At 37.0% G+C, this 25,198-nt stretch overlaps 1 protein-coding gene across 1 annotated transcript in view; it reads left to right on the top strand.

Annotated features, from left to right (window-relative positions):
- The window catches only part of LOC143389313 (protein ITPRID1-like), a 69,513-nt gene that overhangs the window by 20,263 nt on the left and 24,052 nt on the right, over positions 1–25,198 (top strand). Inside the window, 2 exon segments of the mRNA XM_076842458.1 lie at positions 2,609–2,720; positions 2,837–2,981. Coding sequence (XP_076698573.1) covers positions 2,609–2,720; positions 2,837–2,981 — 257 coding nt within the window.

Below are 25,198 nucleotides of genomic sequence, written 5' to 3'. Positions count from 1 at the left end.
GAAGGTCTCCTCTCCACAAAGCCTCTTGTGCCTGGTTTGCTCTCTTCATTCCCAGTGACCTATAGACTGGCCCACAGCAGGAAGCTCATCCTCTCAGACTCCACCTTATCTCAGTTACTACTTCTGGGCATTGATCTCACCTGCCCTCCTAAGTCACCCCAACAATATTTCAGCAGCTAGTTATTCTCTCTACTTCTCTATACTAAAACTAATACTCTGAAAATTGCCAAAGCCTTCCAGTCTGATAACCATTAAACTTCACCCACCACTCCCAACATCAGCACCATGACATGAGTTTTCTACATTCTTTAATTTTTATATGAAGCTCCCACCCCTCATTCCTGCCTCTCCCTGTGTATGACCTGATTCCAGTTTTCCTTAAAGTTCTAGCCTCTGTTTTCTTTCTTTTCACATGCATTACTCCATGAACCCACCATAAGACATGAACAATAATTTGATCTTTGATTTGTCTTTTGCCAATCTGTGTTTCTCTTCTCAAGTCTGTTTTAGTATTTTAAGTTTTTCCTGGTTATTTCCTAGACACCTTTTATTTCAACAGCCTGCTCTCTCCTCCAGTATCTCACTTAACCTCATTCCCTCAAGATATTCTATTCATTTTTGTTTCTTTATATGTTAGTGGGACTACTTTCCCATTTTTATAAATTTTGCAGATTGCTAGGTCTCAATTCTACTTGGAAAAAAAATCATTTCACATGCATAATTCAGTGAACTTCAGTCAATTTGTTATTGCTAATTTCCAAATCTTTCACATGTAACATGAGCACCAGAGGTTCTCCAGTTCTGGACCACTCACAGTGGTTCCTGTGGCGAGAAGTAGAGGTTCAGTTTGAAGACAGAAAGAAGTGAAATATAGTTTCTTGTTGTCATAGGAAAGAGTAGAATGAATCAATAGCAGGACTTAGGAAGTTTGAAGGTTGGTGATAAGCTAGTTTGTGGGGAAGAGAAAGGGGCATTCTGAGCAGATCAATTGTGAGGCACTTTAAAAAGTTTGAAGAATATATGGTAGGTCCACATTTGAAGGAAAGAGCTTTGTGTAATTTGTTGGGTCGATTCACCTTGGACAAGCTCATGCATTGGCTACAGAACCTATATTCTGAATTGCTATGCTATATTGTCTCCTCAGATCACTATCTACTAAGATGACCTATTACCACCAAACCTGACATCGGTCCATTGTGGACAGAACACAGCCTCACAGTTTTCTCTACACCCTGACCCAGAAGCAAGCTATTTCTAATTTTCCAAAACCTTCTCTCTTTTTTTCCTAATAGTAGGTATTTTGAATGCAAACTCCAAAATAGGATCCTTGTCCATTTCAGAGAACTGGACAGTCCAAGTAGATAGCACAGGGATGCCACCTTCTGGATTCATGATGAATGTGTTCTTGGTGGGTAGGACTTCAGACAAGGGCTATGTGACTAGTACTACTTCTGAGGAACAAAGGGAAAGGTTTGGGGAAGCAACCTGGTAAAGGAACTAGACATGTTTCTTTGAACTGATACTCAGGTTAGGTGGCAATGAGGGTTGAATGTGTGAGGCAACAGAAGAATTCCAGGATAAGAAAAAGCATGTGGGTCCTCATGACACTAAAGGAGGGAAAAATTATATATCATGATATTTGATTATTCAATGAGTTCACATTGACTGATCTGGCTAGTGTCTGAGGAGAAGACAATATTTCCCAGAGAAATTCAAGGTGAGTCCTCATAGTTTTTACAATGTATTTCCCCTTGATTTTGAGTTGATGCTGGCCAAATCTGGTCTGAGTCCTAGAGATAATAATCACTTGACATGTATTTATGTGAATGCATATAAAAATAGCTTATGGATATTTCAATTGAAATTTATTGGGAATCAACCACTATTGTCTACCATGGAAAGAGGGAAAGAAGCTGGTTATATGCTTATTGCATCTAAGTATCTTGTTTGAGGCTGTTCCCTGAGAACCATAATCCTAGCAACTATTCCTGCTATAGGGTGAACTGATATAGCACCCTTGGAACAAGAAGGACAAGTTCTAATATGCAGCATGGTACATGTGCCCAACAGATTAGCACTATTTGTTATTACAAAAGCATTTAGTGATAAAAATTCTCGTAATAAGAATAAACAGTACATTGGAAGGAGAAGAGTCCAAAGGAATAAATGAGGGGGAAATAATCTCCATAAGAACTGAATTTTAATATGACAAGTGTAAAAACTCATCCTTATTCTAAAGAAAAAAAATCCACCCAGTGGTTACACAATAACACTCATTTATTTGTTATTAAATACTCATTAAATCAATAACTCATCAAATGACTATTGCTTATTTATGATATGCTCAACTTTGGGTAATACATGGGGACAAAATTATCATCCTTGGATCAAAGTTACTTCTAGTCTAATGAAGGAGATAGCCACCTAGGTGATCTAATACAGTGTTTTCTGTATTCTAATACTAGTGTGTGCTCTTTATATCTTAGGAATGTAGAGAGGAGGAGTACATGTGTGTGTACACGTGATCTCTGATTAGGGTTTGGGGTAGGAAGAGATAGTAGTGTTCAATTAATACTTTATAGAGACAGCAATGATTATGCTCCTTCAGGGATGAGCAGGATCTAGTGATCTATGCAGATGAGACATGGAAGAACACTCCATGCCATGTACAGGGACCAAGAGAGCCCAACCAGCTTGGGGACGATGAGAAGTTCCACATGGTATAGGAAGTGGAGGGCATTTGGATGAGAGAGAGGAGATGAGTCTAGAGAAGAAGCCAGGCAAAGATTATTAGGACCTTTCTGTTGTGCTGACAGCTTTGTGTTTTATGTTTTAGGCCAAAAGACCACTTAAAATGTCTTTCCAGGCTGTTTATAGTGTTGGCTGTATTATTGAAGGTTATTTAATTTTGCTATCGCCAACAACAAAAACAAAGGGGGTGAATAAGCTCATAAAGCATGTCAAGATAGGACAGCAAATGGGTACTCTCCAAAACATATGAGAGTAAGTAAAAAAAAAGCACAAGTGTAATGAGCAAAGATAAAAATAATGGAACAAATAGGAAAGTTACTTGCCCACAAAAAGGGATGACAGTACCGAGTTACCCTTAAATACTTACAAAATTCAAACAGTTTGTGACCAATGACTGCTATACCTAAACTGGTCAACCCTTTGGCAAGACCCATTTGGTCCCATTCTGGCTCCATGTTTTAGCTCTGCTTAAGACATAAAGATCAAACCTTCCTCTGGTCATGAGGGTAATTGGCAGCTGCAGCTGTGGCCAAACTTAATTGCACTCTGTCCATTTAGGCTATGGAGGGATGGCCCCAGATACCTCCCCAATGCTTGCATTCCTTTCTCAGCCTCAATTCTAGCTCTTTAACACCCACCACCCAACCTCAGGGAAGACTGATGACTACTGTGTAACCAAAGGTTCAGGTAGGGTAGTTTGGGTGCACTGTTCTAAATGTGCTCATCACTTTCATATACTTCTCTTTGCCTTTTGCTCTGTGCTTTAAAAATGATTTAATGAACCACATGGGTGTGCATCTCAATTTGGACTATGAGTGCTTCTGTTCTGTGACCTCTGGGGCAGGCTGTCTGTACTTGAACTGTGATTTCCCTCATGCTACCAAGAGGGATACAATCAAATGATTATTATCTTAGAAAACAAATCACACTGGCACTTGAGGTATAAATCCTACAAGCTCAGGAGTGAGGTTGGGGGGGTCAGCAAACCCAACTCCTGACAGCTTCATGCAGCCAAGGATATGCCATGTAAATTTCTCAAGGGGCATTTAGATAAGAGGTAGAAGTTCCAGGCATGCACAGGAGAAAATGTCCTGGAGAACTGAATTCTTTATAACTCAACCCAAATCAACTCAACTTACAAAATTCATCAGTCAATGCAAAAGCTTCCTAGAGGAAAAAAATAAGACCCAAAGTCAAAAAAAAAAAAAGAAAGATTGAGATTTCTGTGTGTCCACCCAGGATTATCTACTAGTCCTAGAGGCCTGGAGCTCACAGAGATAACAGGCCACTAGGATTACAACACAGTTTATAATCTCTCATAAAGACCCTCAGGGTGCCCTTAAGAAAAAGAAACCAGTACATTAAAAATGCCAGGTGGGAAACAGGCATATGATAATGCAAATGCCTCGTGATCCATAGTGAGCCAGCAGGGTTTGAGAGAGAACACAGGATTTAAGCTTCAAATTTCTGCTCCAGTAGGTAATAGCTACATGACCCTGGACAAGTGCCTAAATATCTCTCAGCCTCAGTCTTGTCTCCAAGTTGCAAAATAAAGTATGAAGAGGGATAATTAACATAGGAAAAGTGTCTAGTATTGAGTCTCCTCTATATTTCTCCTTTTCATATTCAATTCCATGTACATTGATAAAGGAATAATTAGCAACTCCTATCCTGGCTATTCCACAGTCTACCCAGATGCCAATAATAATTGATTGTGCAAATGTAAATGCTTTTTCTATTTCTTCAGTCTCTGATTTACACCAATGTTAAAGACACATTCCTTCAAGTAACTTAACAATGCTGCTATGTTGCTAAGGAAACTTCCCTAGAGATAAGCAAGGCTAGCATGGGGTCATTTGGATTTTAAGCAGTCGGGTTTTGGAGAAACTCCAGCAAATTCTCCTCTCAAGGGAACCTTTTTAGGCCATGAGATTTAGGCTGTCTTATATAAGCTTACAAAATTCTAGCAACATCGAGTTCAACCTTAACACCACTATGTATAGTCAGTGTCATTTTTATGGTCCTATGAGGTGGAGAATTTCTCAGTGATTGCTTTCCTTCCAATTTTGTTATAGCCTCACATGATGTCTATTTCTCATTGTTCTTTCATTCTTTTTAAAAATTGTAATTTTTCAACCTAACAAAAAATCCTATTAGTGTTAGATTCTGAAAATGGGAACATGAGTTTGGGAGGCCATTATCATGTGATGTGCAATTTAGATGGGTAATTTGCCCAAACAATAAAATTGAGCAGCCTTTTTCTCTTCTACTATAAAGGAACATTTCCTCAGATAGTTCCCTGCTGTTTCAAAGAGTGATGCAATGAAAGAAGAATCTTTTAGCAGTAGAGGCATCATCTCCTGCAAGGGTAGGGTCAGTCAAATTACATGCAATTGACATACTGCCAGAATAAATGGAGGTACCTCCAAAACATTTGTGAAGTGACCTTCAAAATGGAGATCACAGGAACTCTAGAAATTTAGAAGGTGCCTTCAAGATGATTGACTACTTCAGTCCTCCTATGTCTTAGATGAAGGACCTCAGTTATGTGGCCAAATTTTCAGAACTAGCAACAGAATGGGTATTCCAGATTCTGGGAAATAATTTTAGTGACCTTTAAAGACAAAAAAAAAAAATCTTCAGCCTGGGCCCATGAGACACCTGGTGTTAAATGTTATGTATAATGTCTTCTTTTAAATTGAACCATAATGGACATATGACGGACTACATATTTTTTAAATTACATAATTCGATAAGGTCAGACAGGTGGGTAGACTCATGAAATCATCACAAAAATCTAAATGAGGAATGTATCCATCTCCCACCAGTTTCCTAGTGTCACTTTGTAATCCCTTTCTGTGGCATCTCCCCAGGCAATTAATGGTCTGTTTTCAGCTGTCTACTCTAGATGTAAAAAGGAGGTGGGTTTGGAGAACACCCCCGTCGACACACACACACACAGACAGACACTGATGGCCTCTATTTTAAATATGTCCTGAATATTTCTGTCATATGGGAAAAACAAAAAACTAAAACGTCAAGAGAGAAAGAGCTTTGCTTTTCAATTGTAACAAAATACCAGCAAAAACCTCAAAACAAAAACAAAAATTCGAGATGTTGACGGGATATAACACAGAAATTCCCAGATAATCAGAAATGTGTACATAGGTCTCCAGAGTCAGCAGAACAGATTCAAGCATATATTTCAAACCCGCATGTCCGCATCCCTTTGAATCCAAAAAGATAGGTTTTTGTTGATCTCTATCACTTATAAACTGCCACAACCTCTCAGTGATATCATGAGCTGAGACAATTCTGTCATGCAAGCCAGGTTTAGTAGTTTTCAAATTCTAATCATAATTAAGTGCCTGTGTCTGATGCCTTTCCCATGTACCCTGTAGCCACCTTTCGTGGCCCAGAGAACATTGAAGTAAATCAATAATTAAGCCCATTATTTTCTCAAACAACACACTTGGGTCTCTACCCTCAGGAGACTGTTGTGTGTTCAGGGTCCTGGAGTAGAGGCATCACTAGGCAAATTGGAGAAGCAGTAGGTTTGCAATCTGTTCAGGGGACTGGTTTCCTCTCTATAAATAATGTTCTAGGTGATTCAAAGGAGAGAGATTAAAATATTTTAGACCAAGTGTGCAAGGCCACCCCTTGGATTGTCTTTACATGTGTCCCCTCTGGTCTTGCACACACATCTGCCCAAGTTTAAAGCATTGCCTAGAAAATGAATGTATATATGTTTAAAAATACATCATAGCGTTTAAAGAATAAACAATAGAAATACACTTCAGAGTGATAATAAATTTAACAAGTCTCTATTCCAGAGCCAGAAGTTCAGTGTTTCAAATTTTATTTTTTTAGTTTTGGGGTTTATTTTTTCCTTGTTCTCTGGTGCCCTCCTGTGTTCTTTTCTGAAATAGCACTTGATTTACAACACAAGTAAGCTCAAAGAATAGTGACTCTTTGATAGCATAAGTGACCCAATTATATCTCAGTCTTCAGGATGTTTCAAGAAACGCATTCCCGTGCAAATAGTAGGTACTTAAAAGTGGTTGCAGACAACTCCAGATATTTAGTCCATTGCCTGCCAGAGAGTAGATACTTAAAATAAAATAAAATAAAATTGTAAAATGGCAATCTAGTAGACATAGATGCAGTTAAGTAGAAGAGTCTGTTGTATCTTTTGGGCATTTTCTATTATATGCATATTAAATGTATATAATGTGTATACTAAATGTATATAGCATTTCCAAAATGCTTTATTATCTTAGATTATCTTGAACCTACTTTCTAAACTATAATAATAACTATTAAAGTCCTTCATTGATTTTTTCATGCATTCTTTTATTCAAATATTTATAAATTTTAAACTATGAGCCACAATCTGTTTTAAATGACAGGAATTCACAAAGAATAGCATAGTTTCTGCTCCAGGGAAACACACAGTCTAGTCATGGAGACAGTGAAGTGGCCCCACCCCATCAGTGTCAAATGGAACCCACTTTAAAAGAGATATGCATTGTGCATCATTGGATCATGAAGAATAAGCAAAAAAAAAAAAAAAAAACCCTAAAGACCTCTATTTATGCATCCCTGAATATTCCTTTCTTATGGAAAAAAAACCTAATTAACAAAAAGAACAGAAAGAGCCTTGTTTTCCAATTGTAACAAAAAACACAAATAAATACACTAAATTTGAGATAATTGGTATCAAAGAATTACAGCTACAAACACTGGAATTGCCTGTAGAATACCTTCTTGTCCCATGCCTAGATTCTGAGTCCCTGAAGGATGTGTGGGTATCTCATATTTGTTCAATCCAACAATTTTTAACAACTCTGACTAGCACATAGAAGGTAGCCCAGATTTTAACTGAGTCACTGCTCTCTTCTTTATATTGGTTTCTACCTCATTAACCAATTAAAAGAGGAGAAGACTAAATGAAATATGTAAAAAATCCTCTCCCCACTCTCCTAAGTGAGACACGAGAGCTAAGTTCAAACACCACTTCTCAGCCACATTGCACAAATGAGTCCATTTCTTTTTGCCTATCCTCAAGGTCCTTGTCCACTTCCCACATCTCATTGACACGGCATTCATTCCATAGGAATGGCATCATCTAGTGATCTTGGAATATTTTATCCATTGCAATCAGATTGCCATATTGGATACTTCAGTCATGTTTATTAACCCTCATCCTTCAGGATTCTTCTAGATCAAACACAAATATTGGATCAATTTTCAAGGGTCCTTTGCTAAAATCTAAGACCATAAACTATCATCTCTTTGAGGATGGAGACTTGTCTTTCCTTGTTCCCTAATATATGACTCAGAAAAAAGAGGAATTCAAAAATATTATTGCATTAACCTGAACCCAGTGCTGGCTGCAAACTCCTTCTCTGGCCAGAGTCCTAGAGTGACCTCCCTCATGTCTACCTAATTCCCAACTTCATGTTCTTTCTTCTAGTCAAATGGTTTCCTTGGCTCTCAGCATCACGAGCTCTTTCTGCTCTAAGAATTTGCTCTTGACTTCAGTGTTCCTGAGACAATCTCTAATCACTTGATTGCAATATTGCACACCTATTCTTCTTGGAATTACAGCAATACCAGCTCCTCTGGGATGTTTTTATCAAGACAACATGGTCTAATGTGGAGAGACTAGTTTTCTCAGAGCTGAACACTGACCTTGGGTTCTACTTCTACTTCTGCTGGTTCAAGTAAAGCACTGAACACTATTTGGGTCTCTACTATGAAGAGGACTATTATCACTCACAGTCCAGAGCCTTCAAAGTGCTTAATGAATGCTGGTTTCTTGTCCTTACTTCCCCATTGATCAACATCATTCTTTTTCTTAATATCACAAAGTTCTGGGGTCACTGTAGGCAAACTCATTATGTCCTTGTTTTAATTTTCTCATTTGATCTTCTAAGGGCAGAGGCCATTATTTATTTATGGTAGGATGAGTTTAGTATTTTAGAAATTCAGCTGTGATTGATTCTTTAGACCATTTCTCCCAACAACCAACTCTCTTGCCCAATCCTGCTTGACACCCCATGAAACTGACTCATCCAAATGAGATCTTCATTAGTTCCATATCCAAATAATCTGAAAAATCACAAGAGGTGACTAGTTCTGCCTTACAGTGAAGGATACCTCAAAAAAAATAGATGATTTCAAGTTGTGAATCAATGATAAAGTAAAAGTCAAAACTCTTGTGTATGTGATTTGTGTTGATAATGCCATCATCATATGCCCTTGATATTGCTTATGAAAATATTTTCTTTAAACCACTTTAAAGAGGTCATCAAGATGCCTCTCCCCTTTATTCTTACTATTCAACCCATAAGTTATGAATTTCCCAGTTTCCACATTATTTTTTTGAAGGGAATTTAAAGAAAATTCTAAACACGGTATGCCCTCGAGCTCTGTGACTACATCCAAGAATATCACCAGGATCTGTTGCTATCAGCTAAAGTAGGGCTCACTGAGCCTTTCCTTCTGTCACCAATACAGCCTAATATAATGGTAAGAGCTTTAGACAAATAACACTTTGGCTTCAATGCTGGCTCCCCACTTTGGTTGACTTTGAACTTTGAGGTTCTCGTTGCAAAGCATCCACTATTTTAGAATAAGTATCGAAAAATACCCTTCCTTCTTTCCTCTCTGCCTCAGCTTAAATGAGTGCTTTGCCCTTTCTGGTGTGGCAATAGCACTTTATACTATTATATATATGTTTCCATATCTGTCTCCCCCAGACTTGAGAGCAGAGATCAAGCCACATTTGTCTTAATCACTAAGCATAGACACAGAATGTCTGAGACACAATAGACATTTAATAAATGCTTGTTAGACTATTTCTTCCTAAAATACCATTTTACATTTGGGCACAGGCACTGCCAATGGAATTTTTCAAAGTTTTAGTAAAGCTCTAAGAAACCATTTACCTGTCACCTTACTGTGCCAGGAGCATGAATTTTCATGTTAATCCACTTTACTTCTATTTCATGATCTTCTCTCTCACTGCCTGAATCAGACCATCCACTTAGGCACAGGAAGCCTGGCTTTTTACATTACTAGCTCAGTTCCTTCTTAATGTCTCTCTGTCTCCTCTGCTGACACAGAGGTATAACTTATCGGCCAGCAGGAAGTCAAAAAGAGTTTTAAAATCCAAGCGATAAATAAGTGTGAGAAAGCTGCCAGAATTTTTAAATTCGGCAATTATCTAGAATGGTTCATTGCCATCTATTTAGAAAAGATTTACATAGATTGATATCTGTAGTAATAAAAATGAAAGTTAACATTTGTTGAGCACTCACAATGGCCCCAAAGCACTTGACGCTCATTATTTCACTTAAGCTTCACAAAAGTATCATTTCGCTTTTATCACTCTAGGCCTTTCCTAAAGATGAGGAAATGGAGGTAACAAGATGTTTAGTCATCTCCTCAAGGTTAAACACTGTAATAATGGAGCCCAAATCTGCAGGAGACAGTCCTACTTTAAAAACCATATCCACCTTCTCTTGGCATTCCTCTGAAAGCAGATCCTGAGACAGGGATTTGGATGCAGGCAGTTTTGGGAAAGTGATCTCAGGAAGCAGGCTGCAGAGGGGCAGTGAGACAGAGAAGAGAAGAAGCTAAGTTGGTGACCAGGCTATTGCTATGGACAACTAGGATTTGGTCCCAGTCAGAAACCTCTAAGAGATGTAGGACACATCTAGAATCATCTCTGAGAGACAAGAAAACTGAGGTTTCATCTACAAATTCTAGCCCTCATTTATGTAACAGTTTGGTCTACCTTTTTGGCACTTGTGGCTCACCTTGAGCACGGACAGGCAGGCTCTACTGGTCAAGGAACATCCTCAGATACAGAGACCCAGGTAGGTACTGCTTTGCAAACTGTCTACAGGTAACCTCAAGATAGGCTGAGAGGATACAAGATTGGAAAAAACCTACAGCAGTAACTAGGATGCCTTTAACCCTTTAGCTATTCTGAAGAGAGGAAGCACACAGAGATAAGTCTGCATGCACCAAGGAAATAACACATTGGCTTTTTACATTACTAGCTCAGTTTCTCCCTGCATTAGAAATGCCAGCCACAAAGTTTCTAAGAAATCAATGTTTTAATGATCCTGGCCTTACAGATGAGGAATCTGAGGCACAGACAGTTTAAGTCACACACACAATTCTGTAATTTAAAAGCATCATAAGCAGAGATTCCGTTCAAGGGCTCAAACTCTGAAAAGTTCGCTCATTTGAAATAATGGCATTATGGAGAGTGCGACCTGCCGAAGTTGCCCTGCTCTTTTGGCCCAGCTGCTTTGGTTGCAATTGTCACTGCCTTCTCAGATAGCAGAAGACACAAGCTTTCTGCTCTTTAAACCTCCTCCTCACAATGTCCACCCTAAGCAGCCTCACCATTTCCATGTCAGAGAAGAGCCTGGAGCACATTGGGGACTCAAGAACAGAGTTCCAAAGTGTCAGGGACTGTGTGACATGGGAGACGTATTCTCAGAGGCATCAGGAAGGCAGACTCTGGGAGGAGAGGAGCTATGTACCGATGGGAACCCAACAGTATACCTGGCACATCGTCAGACTTTGGAAATTTTAAGCAATTCCATATTAGCAAAAGCGCTTGATCTAGATTCGGAAAGAACTGAGTTCAAATTTCAGCTCTTCTAGGACTAACGCTGTGATCTTGGGAATTCCCTCAATTACGTAAGGAAAACGGGAACAAATGGAATGTTAACATTGATTGAACACTCCCTATCTCAGCACAAAAATTTTGGCATGATTTAATTATCCATTATCTTATTATTTCTCCCACCAAAGGGTGACGATTATTAGGCCCTTTTAGAGGATGAAGAAATTGAAATTTTTGAAGTGTCTATCACTTTCCTAAAGTCACACAGCTGGGAAATTAAGGCATCTGTGCTGCTAACATGGTGCTATTTATTGCTCTTCTTGGAGGGATTTTTCCAAGGCCTAGCCTGGTACTTGAGGTAAGAGAAGGTTCAAATGGAAGCTGTGAGTGAGCCCACTGGAACAGCCCCTTTCAGTGAGAATGTCTGCACACTATAGTTCAGTTTAAAGGCACCTCTCAAGACTGCACCAAGTCCCACCGCCAACTCCAACAGGCACACTCCTTGCAGAGGTGCCTGCAGAAGGCTTGGAAAAAGCACTGACTCATAACAGGTGTGTAAGGGAGGAACCATCACATTTGGCATTAAATTTTCACATTATTTTTCCAGTTCTGCACATGTGTACATCAAGAGGATTCCTATAAGAGGATTCTTGGGCAATTACATTTCTACAGGGCTACCGGTAAACTTTTGTTTCCTCCATATAGCAATGTGCATACAAGAAGTATATAATCAATGTTCCCACTAGTCCAATGCACATACATCCTTTATCACTAGAAGCCACTGCAGAAACTTACTTCATTACAGCTCTTTCTGCTTTAAACTCCATAGGTAGCTTAACAATTGATTTCTAGACAGACTTTCACAGCTTCTGGGGGATATTATCTCTGTTTGTTGGAATCTTTCTTCACTTAGAAGACAACCAAAGAGGTCCTGAAATGACTTTGAACTTGCCAGTGTGCTCAAATAAATCAACTGATTAGAAACACAACTCTCTGTCCCTGAGCCTCGCTGCTATTAGAATTATGAAGATGAAGCTTTGGCAAAGCTGCAGGCTCATGAATACCCATGGTAGGCTCTGAACTTTTTAAAAAGGGCACTTTTGCTTTCCTGTAAGTACTTGGATGTAAATGTGTGCCTCCATCTCCCTTATTTCTGAGACTCACTTGAGGTGACATTTCCAGGACCTAGGCAATTACTTGTGAATTGCTTACGAGCAGCATCTAATTTGAACAAGTGTTATTCAATTTCCAGGTATTACATCAAGTTTTGTTGTCCAGTTCAAAATTTTTTTAAGTTCATGTATTTAGATTCCATAGAATGATGTGTTTTACTGCAACACTGTTTTTGGAAATTTAACACAATTAATAGGCTAAAAATTATGAAGTAGACTGCTAAGGGAAGTAGGTATGCTACCATCATGAAGACAAGACAGGAAGTTCTTGAGCTTGGGTTCAGTGGAAATGCTCTCTCTGTCCTTACAATAAGCCACCAAGAAAGCTAGCAGATCAGAGTTAAAGCCTTGGCTCTGGGTGAGATGGCACCAGGTCAAGTCCTGGTGTCTGTGATTTCTGTCTGTGTGATCTTGGGGATATCCCTTATCCTCTCTTCATCAATTTTTAAAAGTGGGGATCATGATATTTATCTTACATGTTCACTTGAGGACTTCTTAGCAAAAAAACTGGCACCTATCAAACCCATGATAATTGTTAGCCATTATACCCATATGCATTAAAGATCTGAATAATGCACTTGAAAAAAAAACACCTTCAAATTTCTTTACAGAGATATGGCACTATTAGATTATGAAAAGCCAGAAGGAGTTGGCTAGGGAAACAATGACAATCTGGTAAGGGGATCACACTAGTGCTTCTCTTTTAAAAGCCCCTCTCACCTGAGGTTTCCTATGAGCATTAAGCAACATGAAGCATGTATGACCCCTGCAAAGTATCTGGTACACAGTCCACCATCAAGTGCTCTCGTGAATCTGGCAACCTAATGGTGAGAAGCGGAGAAAAGCAAGAACTCCACCCAAGATCCTGGATGCTCTTCCACCTCCGGGCATTTCTTTGATTCCTCAATTCCTTCTGTCTTACAAGCGCAGGAGCACTGACTAAAGAATGCCCTCTGTATTGACCTGTCCATCAATGTACAAAACAGCACATCGCAGCCTTCCCCTCTAGGTGAACTCCTAGCCCCTGCGGAATGCCACTGAACAGTGGAACAATCCAAATCCTTCCCAGGTTTGGAAAGATGATTTGAATATAATGCGCCAATCTCCTTTTTCATTTCTATGCTGATGCCTTTAGTGTATCCAACACACTCAGACCTTCAACACAGCTGTTCAGGAAATAAACTGCCACATTCAACATGCAGAATGGGGACTATAAAAATGCATTACATCTCCTTGTCTTTCTTTCTGTAGCTAATCTGAGTGCAGCAAGAAACGCACAGCCAAAAAGGATTTAGCAGGATGTGAAAGGTCAGTCATGGGGTCAAGCAATCAGGTGTGCCCACCCATGAGCAGGTGCTTATATCAGAGCTCAGTGTCAACCAGACAGTTCCTCTGAGGGGGTCCTCAGAGACAAAGAGGTCACAACAAGCCTGCTCCCTGCTCTCTAGAAAGGCAAATACCACTTTAGGCAGAAATCATCACCCCAACTGTGTATGCCTGATATATCTTGCCTGCAAGATGAGATACCACTCTGTGAAATCCCACGGGAGGGAGAAAGACTGCTGTAACTGCATCTGCAGAACTCCCTCCACATGGAAGCTGCTGAAGAACACTTATCAGAGAAGCCAGATGAATCCTAATGCGACACATTCAAAGCCCCTGCACCAGCTGTGTCTTAAAGGGATAAAGGTCTATAAACAGGATGAACTTTATCTAATAATCAGCCTTCTTTACCATACTCTGAAACAAACATTTTTTTTTTTTGCATTTGTGACTTTAGGCTCAAAAATGGAGGTGATATTTTAGAAAGTAGAGCACTAATTCAAGAAGTTCATGAGGTAAGATTTTGAGATAAGTATATTCAGAAACTAATTATATCCTAGGAAATTCAAACAGCTAAAACCACAGATTGGAGCATCCTGATTTAGTCACAAAATTGACTAACTTGGTCCCAAACTCATGGTGATCACTCACGTTTTTTAAAAGTGGAAAGTATTCACTCAAAAAGTGTAAAGTATCCACATAAGGCAACTGTGTTTGTCAGTTTGCTGTGACTGTGACATAAAAACCTGAGATTAAAAAAAAAAAGAAAAAAACAAACATGTGAGGAAAGGTTAATTTTGGCTCACATTTTCAAGGGTTTCAGTCCATGGTCACTTGGCCCTGTTGCTTTAAGCCTAGGGTAGAACAGTACATCATGGTGGCAGGAGTACCTGACAGAGGTCAACTCAGGGTGACCAGGAAGCAAAAAAGGAGAGGGGGGGCCAGGGCCGGCATGCCCCAAAGATCTAATTTCCTCCTAGTAGGTCTCCATCTCCTAAGGTTTTCCCTTCCTCCAGTAGCACCACATGCTGGTGACCAAGCCATTAGCACTTGAGCCTTTAGGGATCTTTAAGATCCAAATCATAATAGCAGTGAGATATTCTAGATGCACTCTTCCTTACTGAGAGAATAGAAAACCTCCATAGTCCAACATGTCAGGATCATATGCAAAAGTATTACTGATGCATGGATCAATTTCAGTGAAAACACCAGTGTTACAACTTGAGGAAAACTAAATTAATTTCCTGTTTAAAGATGTAGAGAAGTCAAGGAGAATGAGATGAACCAAAACCAAAGCCCACAGGATAGGAGCATTCTTGACAAATATGCTTGTTAAAGGATATTTTTAATGGTTCCTTAAGGAAGTTTTAATATTCATATAAGAAATTTCTACCACAAATCTCCTAAATTTAAAATTCAAAGAATGGGAAGCAACATGATATAACTCCCTATATATAAATAGTTTATATTTTATGATTCATTTATTTGCATATTTGTTTAGGAATTTATCGATTCAGGTGACCCATGAATCCATGCGTACATTGTTGTGTGCATGTATTATTCTCCATGAGCTGTAAAACCCAGGTTACACCCTGAGGTAGGGATTTAAACCACCTTCTCTATTTGGCTAAACTCTCCTGGCCCCTCCACTCTGCACCTTGTCTTGTGCTTTGATAAAAATGAATGCCAACCATTGACCATGGCAAAAAAGATGGGATTCAGGTGATGCAGGTTGTCTGAAATCCAGTATTAGCTTCTCTGACTCTCACCTCTATCCCACACCCAGCACCTTCTTCCTGTTCCCAAGTAGTTTACTGATTGCTATTTGCCCATGGAGGTAAATGCTTATGGAAAAGGTGGTCATATTTTATTTATCTTTGTTTCAACTTTCACCAGCTTCTCTAAACTGAACTCTCCCTCGGAAAGTTTGCCTAATTTGAAGTTCCATAAGGACAGAGACCACAATCACTCCATTCATCACTGTATTCTCGGGGCCATAAACACATTTAGGTGTTCATAGTACAGTAAAAAGAAATAATGAATGTTTGCTTTTTCTCCAAAGTTCCTAGAACAGAAGTCTTAAGACTTGGGAATTTACAGACTTCTTAGAGCCCTAAGAAAAGGACTCATGAGAGCAGAGGGATGACTTTTAGATGCAGGGTCAGGGATAGCTGCCAGAAAACCAATTAATTTTAAGCATTAGAACTTTCAGCCCCAGCCCCTGGCCTCCAGGTCAGGGAGAGGGGCTAGAGATTGAATTTAATCACCAATGATTTCATTAATTGTGCCTACATGATTAATTCTGAATACAAATCTCTAAGTAGCAGGGTTTGAGCAGCTTCTTGAGGTGGTGAATACGTTCATGTGCTGTAGGGTGGTGTGCCCAGATATGGCACAGAAGCTCTGCACCCTCTCTGCACATAACCTTATGCATCTTTGTGCATGCCTGCTTAAATAAATGATCAAATGAATAAATAGTTGAACAAGTAACAACAAATCTATGCCCTTTTAGAATTAAAATTGTAGTTTACTAATTGGTGTGAATGAATATACTATGTCTACAACCACAGATATGAAAAATTGTGCTCTATACATGTAATAAGAATTGTAATGCAATTCGCTGTTATAGATAAATTTTAAAAAGATTCTATTTTTTTCTTTGTAGACCTTTATATTCTGCTGTATTGTATAGTTCCTTGCCTACTGAGCACTCAGTAAAGAGTTGCTCAATGATCAAGACCTTCTGAAGAAACATAAATTCCTATTTCTCATAAACAATGTAATATTAGAACCCACATTGCATTACCCACTTGTGACAGGCCATATAGCTTGCCATTCCAATAGTTTTCATGCTTTCAGGCACATGGCAAGGTTTCACTTTTCACTTCCTTGATATTTGGAAAAGCCATGTACTGTGCTTTGAATTTTGACAGAAATTGTACTGAATCTTAAAATCAATTTACAGGCTATTGTTATCTTAACCTTAGTTTTCTGACCTGTATATGGAGTATAGTTCCATCTATTTGTTTGTTTTTTTAAATATCTTTCAACTGTGTTTTATTATTTTCTATACAGAAGTCTTGCAGCTCTTTGGTTAAATGTATTCTAAGTACTTTATTTTTTTTCAATGTTGTTATAAATGCAATTATTTTCTTGATTTGTTTTGAGCTGTTTATTGCTACTATGTGGAAATAAAATTTTTCTATATTTATCTTATTTTCTCCAACCTCAGTGAGCTTATTTTTTAGTTCTAATAGTTTTTAGTGGATTTTTAGATATAGATATATGTGTGTGCATATATATATATATATATATATATATATATATATATATATATATATATATATTCATATGTGTGCACACACACACACATGACCATGTTATCTGCAAATAGACATAATTTTAATTCTTCCTTTTCATTCTGAATGTCGTTTTATTTATTTCTTTTTCTGACATAATTGTCCTGTAAATAGAAGCAGGGAAAATGGATATCCCTTCTGCTTCTTAATTTTAGGGGGAAAGCATTCAGTCTTTTACTATTAAGTACAATGTTACTCTGTTAATTTTGTATGTGCCCTTTACCAGGTGGAGGATAGTCAGTTCTATTCCTAGTTTTTTGAGGGTTTGGATCATTAGAAATTGTTACATTTTGTCCAAGGCTTTTTCTGCATCAATCTAGGTGACCATACGTATTTGATTTTTAATTTTACCTATTGCTTATGGTATAGACTGATTTTTAGTTAAAATATCATATTTCTGGGATGTATCTCACATGAACATAGTGCATAACCCTTACATGTATTGTTGAATTTATTTTGCTAGTATTTTATTTGGGACTTTTACATGTATGTTCACAAGGACTTTTCAGGTGATGTCTTTGTCTATACTTGATATCAAATCTAGACATAGAATTAGTTGGAAAATTCTATGGTTTGGATCTGGAATGTTCTCCAAAGGCCCATATAGCAGAGGTTTGGTAACAAGTGCGGTTCTGTTGAGGGATGGTAAACTTTAAAGACATGGGGCCTAGGGGAGATCTTCAGGTCTTAGGGGCATGCCGTTGAAGAGGATAATGCAACCCTGGCCCCCTCTTTTCTCTCTCTCTCTCTCTCTCTCTCTCTCTCTCTCTATCTCTATCTCTATCTCTATCTCTATCTCTTTTCATGGTTGTGAGCTGACCTGTTTTGCGATACCACACATTTCCATTATGATATTCTTCCTTGTCCAAAAGCAATGAGACTAGCTGATCATGTACTAGAACTTCCAAAGTTGTTAGCCAAAATAAAGCTTTTTTCTTTATAAGTTGATTACCCAGGTTTTTTTTATAGTGACAGAAAGCTAATATGGTAAATGTTCTCTCCTCCGGTATTTTTAGAAGAGTTCTGAAGTAATAAGTTATTAAGGTTTTTTTAAGAACCTTATATTATTAGTAATTCTTTAAACATTTGGTAGAATCCACCAACAAAGCAAACAGACATGGACTTTCGTTTGTGGAATGTTTTTAAATTATTAATTAAATACCTTTTCTTGTCATAGGCCTGTTCAAATTTTTTATTTCTTCTAGACTAAATCTCAATAGCTTTTACCTTTTTTAGGAATTTCTGCAATTTATCTAAGTCATCAAATTTGTCATTTATTTCATTGTCTTGTAATGCATGTTCCTTCAGGAAAGTTACTAATACTATGTTTTCTTTCATTTTTGATTTATTAATTCATTCTTACTTTTTTTCTTGGTCAAGCTACCTAAAGATATGTCAGTTTTGTTGACCGTTTCAAAGAATAAACTTCTTTAAAAATTCTTTCTATTGTTTTTTAATCATCTATTTTACTTATCTCTCCTCTATATTATTTCCTTCATCCTGCATTTTTTACATTTAGTTTGATAGTTTTGTAGTTTCTTAAGGTGAAGGTTTAGATGACTGACTTGAATTCTTTCTTAATATAAGCCTTTTAGAGATGAAAATTTCCCTTGAAAAATTGTTTTGGTTGCATCCCATAAATTATGACTTGTTGCAGTGGTTTGCACTCATCATGAAGTATATTCTAATTTCCCTGTGGTATCTTCTTTACTTGGGAGTGAGCTTTTTAAAACAACAACAACAACAACAAAAAAAACTGTGAATTTCTCAGTTCCTTTTGTTACTGACTTCTAAATTTCATTATATTGCACTCAGAAAATATGCTTTGTATATTTTAATCCTTCAAATATATCGAGGCATGTTTCATGACCTATCATATGGCTTATCCCAGAGAATGCTGCAGTACATTTGAGTAGAATGTGTTTTCTTCTGTTAGGAGGAGTGTTCCTCAAATATCTATTGGGTTTACTTGACTTATGGTATTTTTCAACTCTTCTATTTTGTTGTCGATCTTCAGTCTGATTGTTCTACTCATTGCTAAAAATAGAGTACTAAAGTCCTTCATTACTATTGTTGAATTATATGTTTTACCTTTCAAATCCATCAGGGTTTTTGTTTGATTGTTTGTGTGTTTGTTTTAATGTATTTTGGAGCTTGGTTTTTGGTATATTTTTTGGTTGTAATTGTAATGTCTTCCTGATAAATTGATTATTTTATCATTATAAAATGATATATTTCTTTGTTTTTATTAACAATTTTTATCTTAATGTCAATATAATATAATGTAATATGAAAAATATATTCACTCCAGTTTTTTTTCCTAAGGTCTGTTTTCTCTCCTTTCCTCAGGATCCCAGGGAGGCCACATCTGCTTGAAATGTCCCTGAGCATTAGCAATTCCTCTTCTGACTGCAAATATGCCTACTTCTGAAATTCTTTCACTGTCATGTTCAAACAGAAGAGAGGTTGAATTTTCTTTCTCTGCTATGATTTGTAGGGTGAGAAGTGAATCTAAGCAAACTTTTCTTAAGACAGCAAGTATTTTCATCTAAAATTCCAATATTCTTCAAATTATTTATCGTCATTCTCTCAACCAAACTTACTGAATTTTAGATTGTGTCCCTCAGGTGGTGTGGGTACGGGAGGGTACACAGATCTAAAACAGAAAATGGCAGGAGAGTGTGGTGATATGAATCAAGGACACTGAATTATTCAAAAGGTAAGGAACTCATCAAAGGGTCCCTGTAAATGGAGGAAACGAATTAGAATGTATTTCTCTGGAAATAACTTGATCTGAACTCTTTTATCTACATTCAGGATGTCTTTTTTCACAAAAATGATATGATTTTGATTTTATGCTAATAGGCATTTCAGTTTAATTAAACTACTGGGGAAATTTGGTTACTATTTCAATGAGCCTTCTGCCTAGGTTGAAAATGCTTAATACTGGAGGTATGGTTTATTTGATAACCTAAAATGCAAGGCCTAATTTTATTATAGGTTATCTATAAAATACTTGTTATTGAGAAACTCATTTATATCAATCATCCTGTCTGCAAATGTCTATCACTTTTTAAATTGTTGCTGTTATTTCCATTCTAATTACAGCAGTGCTTCAAATCTACTGAGGCTATAGCACTAATCATAGAATCTTCCCCTTTTTTTCCTCTGAAAGATGCCAAAAGCTTTAAAAATGCCAAATGCTTTCAACAAGTTGATAGACAAACTATACTGGGAGGAGCTCACTTAACACTGATGTGCAACCACCTCTGGGGAAGCCCTTCCAGCTGTTTACCACCTCACAGTGATGCCTCAGAGCAGTTTGCTAAAGAGGAAAGAAGAATGTCACTTGGAATGTAAGCAACAGAGAGAATTTAATTATCTTGATTGGAATATGACCAGGACACCCATCCCATACCCACAAACCACAAGATTAAAAGCATTCCTTTTATAAATAGAATGTTTGGGTTTGGAAAGGCAAAAGCAGGAGGAAGGATGTGGGGGTGTGGGGGTAGAGTCTGATAACTGTTTGAAAGATAAGCCACTCTTTTTAAGCTGCCAACATGTGAATTTTAGAAACCTTTTTAGTCTTATGTGGTTTTTGTTTTTGTTTTTGTTTTTGTCTCTTTTGCTTATGCATAATCTTCATGCTGCTTTCTGCTTTGGGCACAGAGGAAATCAGAGACAGGGCCTTTGAAAACTGCTCATCAAGTGATCTGGAGAATTGACTGTGTGATTTAAGGTACTAGCTATTTTAGAAGCTGAAACAAATAGGCCCTGAGGAATCAAAAAGATGACAGAACAATTGGATCTTTGTCAGCGGGTGGAAGGATGTGCTGACGAGTGGATTTCCTTCTTCTCTTCATGATCCCATTTCCCATTCACCTACTGCTCTTCCTAGAAGCACTAAATCAAACATCAACCCGTAGTCTATCTCTGGGAAACCTAATCTATGACAAGTGGTAGGGATGAATTGTAACTGAACTCTAAGATCTACATGTTTAAAAATCTACTGATGGCAATAGGCACCAACACTAGTATTAGATCCTAAAGGTATAAACATAAATATAATAAATAAAAAGTTAAATTAATAATTGTTTACATTTTAAAATGCAAGGTAAGCCACTAAGTAGAACCATGATCAATTCAAGATGTTACCAATATAGTGATTGCAAATCATAATTCTTGAAAATTGCAAGATTCCCAACAACTTCTATGTTTGCATGTATAGTAGGAATCTTGCAGTATATTGTTAAAGCATTGTATAAAAAGCAGGCCTCTTAATAGAAAACCAAATTTGAATTCTTTGTAAACTCCAACACACTGCTTGTATTAATGCTTAATTAGTCACTTAGTGCTATTAGTAATTGTTTTGGTCATATCTAAAAATGGAAGTATACAAATTTACACATACCTTGCTAATAAGAAGCAAAGAAAGAATTTTCATTTTTGAATGATTTAATGCCTCATTTTCCTTAAGAGAGTACTAAGGGCTATATTTTGATAATCTCTGATCATGCTGTCACATTTTTGTCAATAAAAATATCACAATATTGCAAATTACTTTCAAGATGAGTCCCTACTACAGTAGTTCCCCTTATCCAGATTTTTTTTGGGGGTACCGAGGATGGATCTCAGGAGCACTGAACCACCCCCAGCGTATTTTGTATTTTATTTAGAGGCGGGGTCTCACTGAGTTGCTTAGTACCTCACTTTTGCTGAGGCTGGCTTTGAACTCACAATCCTCCTGCCTCAGCATTTGGAGCTGTAATAGGCATATGCCACTGCACCCAGCCCCCCTATCCAGTTTTGTGTTTCACTTACCCACATTCAACTATAGTCTGCAAAATATAGTAGAATACAAATACAAATAAAAGAAGGGTTTTTTGTTTTGTTTTGTTTGTTCCAGGGATGAACACATGAGCATTTTAGCACTGAGTAACATCCCCAGACCTTTTTAATATTTTATTTAGAAACAGGGTCTTGCTGGGTTGCATAGGGTCTTGTTAAGTTGTTGAGGTTGGCTTTGAACTTGTGATCCTCCTACCTCAGCCTCCCGAGCCATTGGATTAGACATGTGCACCACTTGCCAAGCACAAGTAGGTATTTTGAGGAGGTGTATGATTGATTTCATTATTTTTTAAATCAAATTTGGAAAGTTACAAACATTGTTTATTGAGATAGTCTTTATGTTCCTTTCTTTTCTCTTTCTTGAACTCATATTATGTACCAATCTCTAAGGCTCTGTTAGTTTTTCTTAATTTTTTTTTTCTATTTGTTTTAACAGCTGGGTAAACTAAGTTGACTTATTCTCAAAATTTCTGATGCTTTATTTGGCAATCTCACTTCTGATGTCAACAACCTGCTCTGAATTTTTCATTTCATTTATCATTCTTTGCAACTCTAAAATTTTATTTATTTTTTAAATAATTTAAATCTATTTGGCAATATTCCAAACTTGATGAGACATTGTTCTCACATATCCCTTTAAATGTTTAGATATAGTTTCCTTTAATTGTTTTCCTTTAAAATATATATATATATATATATATATATATATATATATATATATATATATATATACATACACATATATACATATGTATGTGTATATATATAAAATTATATATAATATGTATATATATATATATATATATATATATATATATATATATATATATATATAGGCTAATTTATTATTCTTGTGACTACTTCTGCACTTTCTCAAGTTTTATTGACTTTCATTTTGTTTTGCTGTGTAGTGACCATACTTACCTGTTTCTTTTCATGTTTTGTAATGTAGTTAGTTTGTTTTAAACTTTGTAATAAACTTGGCATTTGGAATAATATAATATGAAATTTATCAAATTCAGATATTATCCCAAGGAATTTGGGGGGTTGATTTAGTTGTGTTTTTATAGTTAGTTTGTTTTAAAGTAATTCTTCAGGATGAATTGCACAAAGTCTATTCTTTGTCATTGCAGTCACTGAAGTCTCTACTAAAATTTCTTAGTTAAGCACTAAGTTAATTAAGCTAATGACAGAGATCTTCTTAAGTGCCTGAACAAATAAATTTAGCACCCTATGACAAGGTGCTCTGTGTATTGTTGGGGCATGCCTATGATATTCTTAGTATTTAAAACTCAGCTTTAGTTTTCACTTCCTATTTGTTCAGCAACTCATGGTGAGGCAGATGTGAATGATCAAGGTCATCTCACATCTTTCCTGGGCATGCACACAAACCTTGCAAAGATATGTATGTTCATTCTACCCTTATAGTCAGAGTCTATTTTATAAAATAATATATTTAATTATATTTAAATCAAGGTCTATGTTTATTATAATTCCTCAATAGTCTACCTGATTTTTATTGAATAATAGACTTAAAAATATATACTAGTAAACTATCTAGTAGAAAGAAACACCAGAAGGAAAAATATTCTTGTTCACAACCATCCTTCATTTAAAATATCCTTATGACCAGAGGTCTCATTTTCTCTCTGTTCTATCTTTTAAATAAAACTCTTTGTACTTGGAAAAAATAACATCAGTATACTAGAATAATTATAAAAATATTCTATAATTAAATTACGGTCCCCCTCTCTGTTCTACCTGCCAAAAACAGGTAATATGGAAGATATTCTTTAGAGAATCATCAAAATGCTAGTGAACAAGCCAAGATGATAGGATTAAATTTGACAGATATGAAGGATAAGGTCCCAATCTTCTCTCCATTTTTGTTCAAACTTGGATGGTTTGAGATCCCTAAAAACTCAAATTTCCTTTTTGTTACAGAGGAAATGAATTCAAATTAAAGCAAAAAGATACAATGTTACATGAATACTGGGTTAAATTGTGTGGCTGATTGTGGTAGTTGTATCACTCAGGCAGAGAAAAAAAACATATTCAAAAGGGTTTAACTGAAGAGAGTTTTGAAAAGGGACCATTTACCAAAGCAGGCTGGATTCATGGAACCACCAAAGAAACACCCAAGGCTATCAAGAATAGAAAGCCATTGTCACTTTTAGGTCTGGGGAAACAGAGTGATCCTGGTCCTGGAACCAGTAAAAGTTTAGAGCTTTAAAAGAAAGACTCAAAGGAATCTTTCATCCTAAAGGTGCAGCCACTTTCAAATTGTCCCTAGAAAAGGAGGCAATGGATGTGTAATCCTGTGCCCTTCCCCTGTGCCTCCATCTCCTTCTTCTCCTGGCACATCCCATTGATTAAATACAAGTCAAAGCCTGGAGCACAGGCAGGGCAGACAATGATGGGAATGGAGGGTAGTGGACGCCAGGGAGGGTGAATGTAGAATAATGCACATATATTGGCCTCCCTGAAAAGCCTCTGTTTCTCACAGAGCCATGAGTCCATGTGAGGCTCTAGAGTACAGCTGGAGATGAGGTCATCAGCTTAACTTTTGATGGAAACTTTGGTTCTAACTTGGTCAATATTTATTTTCTTCTCCAACTTGGGTTATTAGTTTTGATCAACTAGGCTGCCATATAAAAGGACTACTTCTTCTTTCTGTCTGAGCATTAGATGTAATTACCTGCCAATCAACTAGTTAACTGAAGCAAGGATAAATATTTGTTCCCACTCAGATTCACAAGGGGGGGCGGACAATTGGACTAGTTATCACTAGAACTATGCTAGTTGAATCAGTACAGAAATTAAACACTCAAGAGAAGTCAAAATTTGAAATCTACTTATTATCTCAAGTGGAGAGACTGTTCATTTAGTCCTAGAAATTTCTATTATTCTGTTTTCAAAGATCTAAATTAAAATTTGCCATTACTTTACATTCTTACAGGATAAAGAATGAACATTTAGTACTCAAAATTAGATCTTCCCCCTTCTTTTTGTCTCAGGAATGTCTAATAAATATGTATCCTTCTAGATAAAGAAGATAAGTGTGGTTAAACAATACAATCTTTATGGAGTCA

The sequence above is a fragment of the Callospermophilus lateralis genome, unplaced genomic scaffold (assembly GCF_048772815.1).
Source record: "Callospermophilus lateralis isolate mCalLat2 unplaced genomic scaffold, mCalLat2.hap1 Scaffold_1122, whole genome shotgun sequence".
In the NCBI taxonomy this organism is placed as follows: Eukaryota; Metazoa; Chordata; class Mammalia; order Rodentia; family Sciuridae; genus Callospermophilus; species Callospermophilus lateralis.
This window is presented reverse-complemented; position numbering and strand designations above follow the sequence as displayed.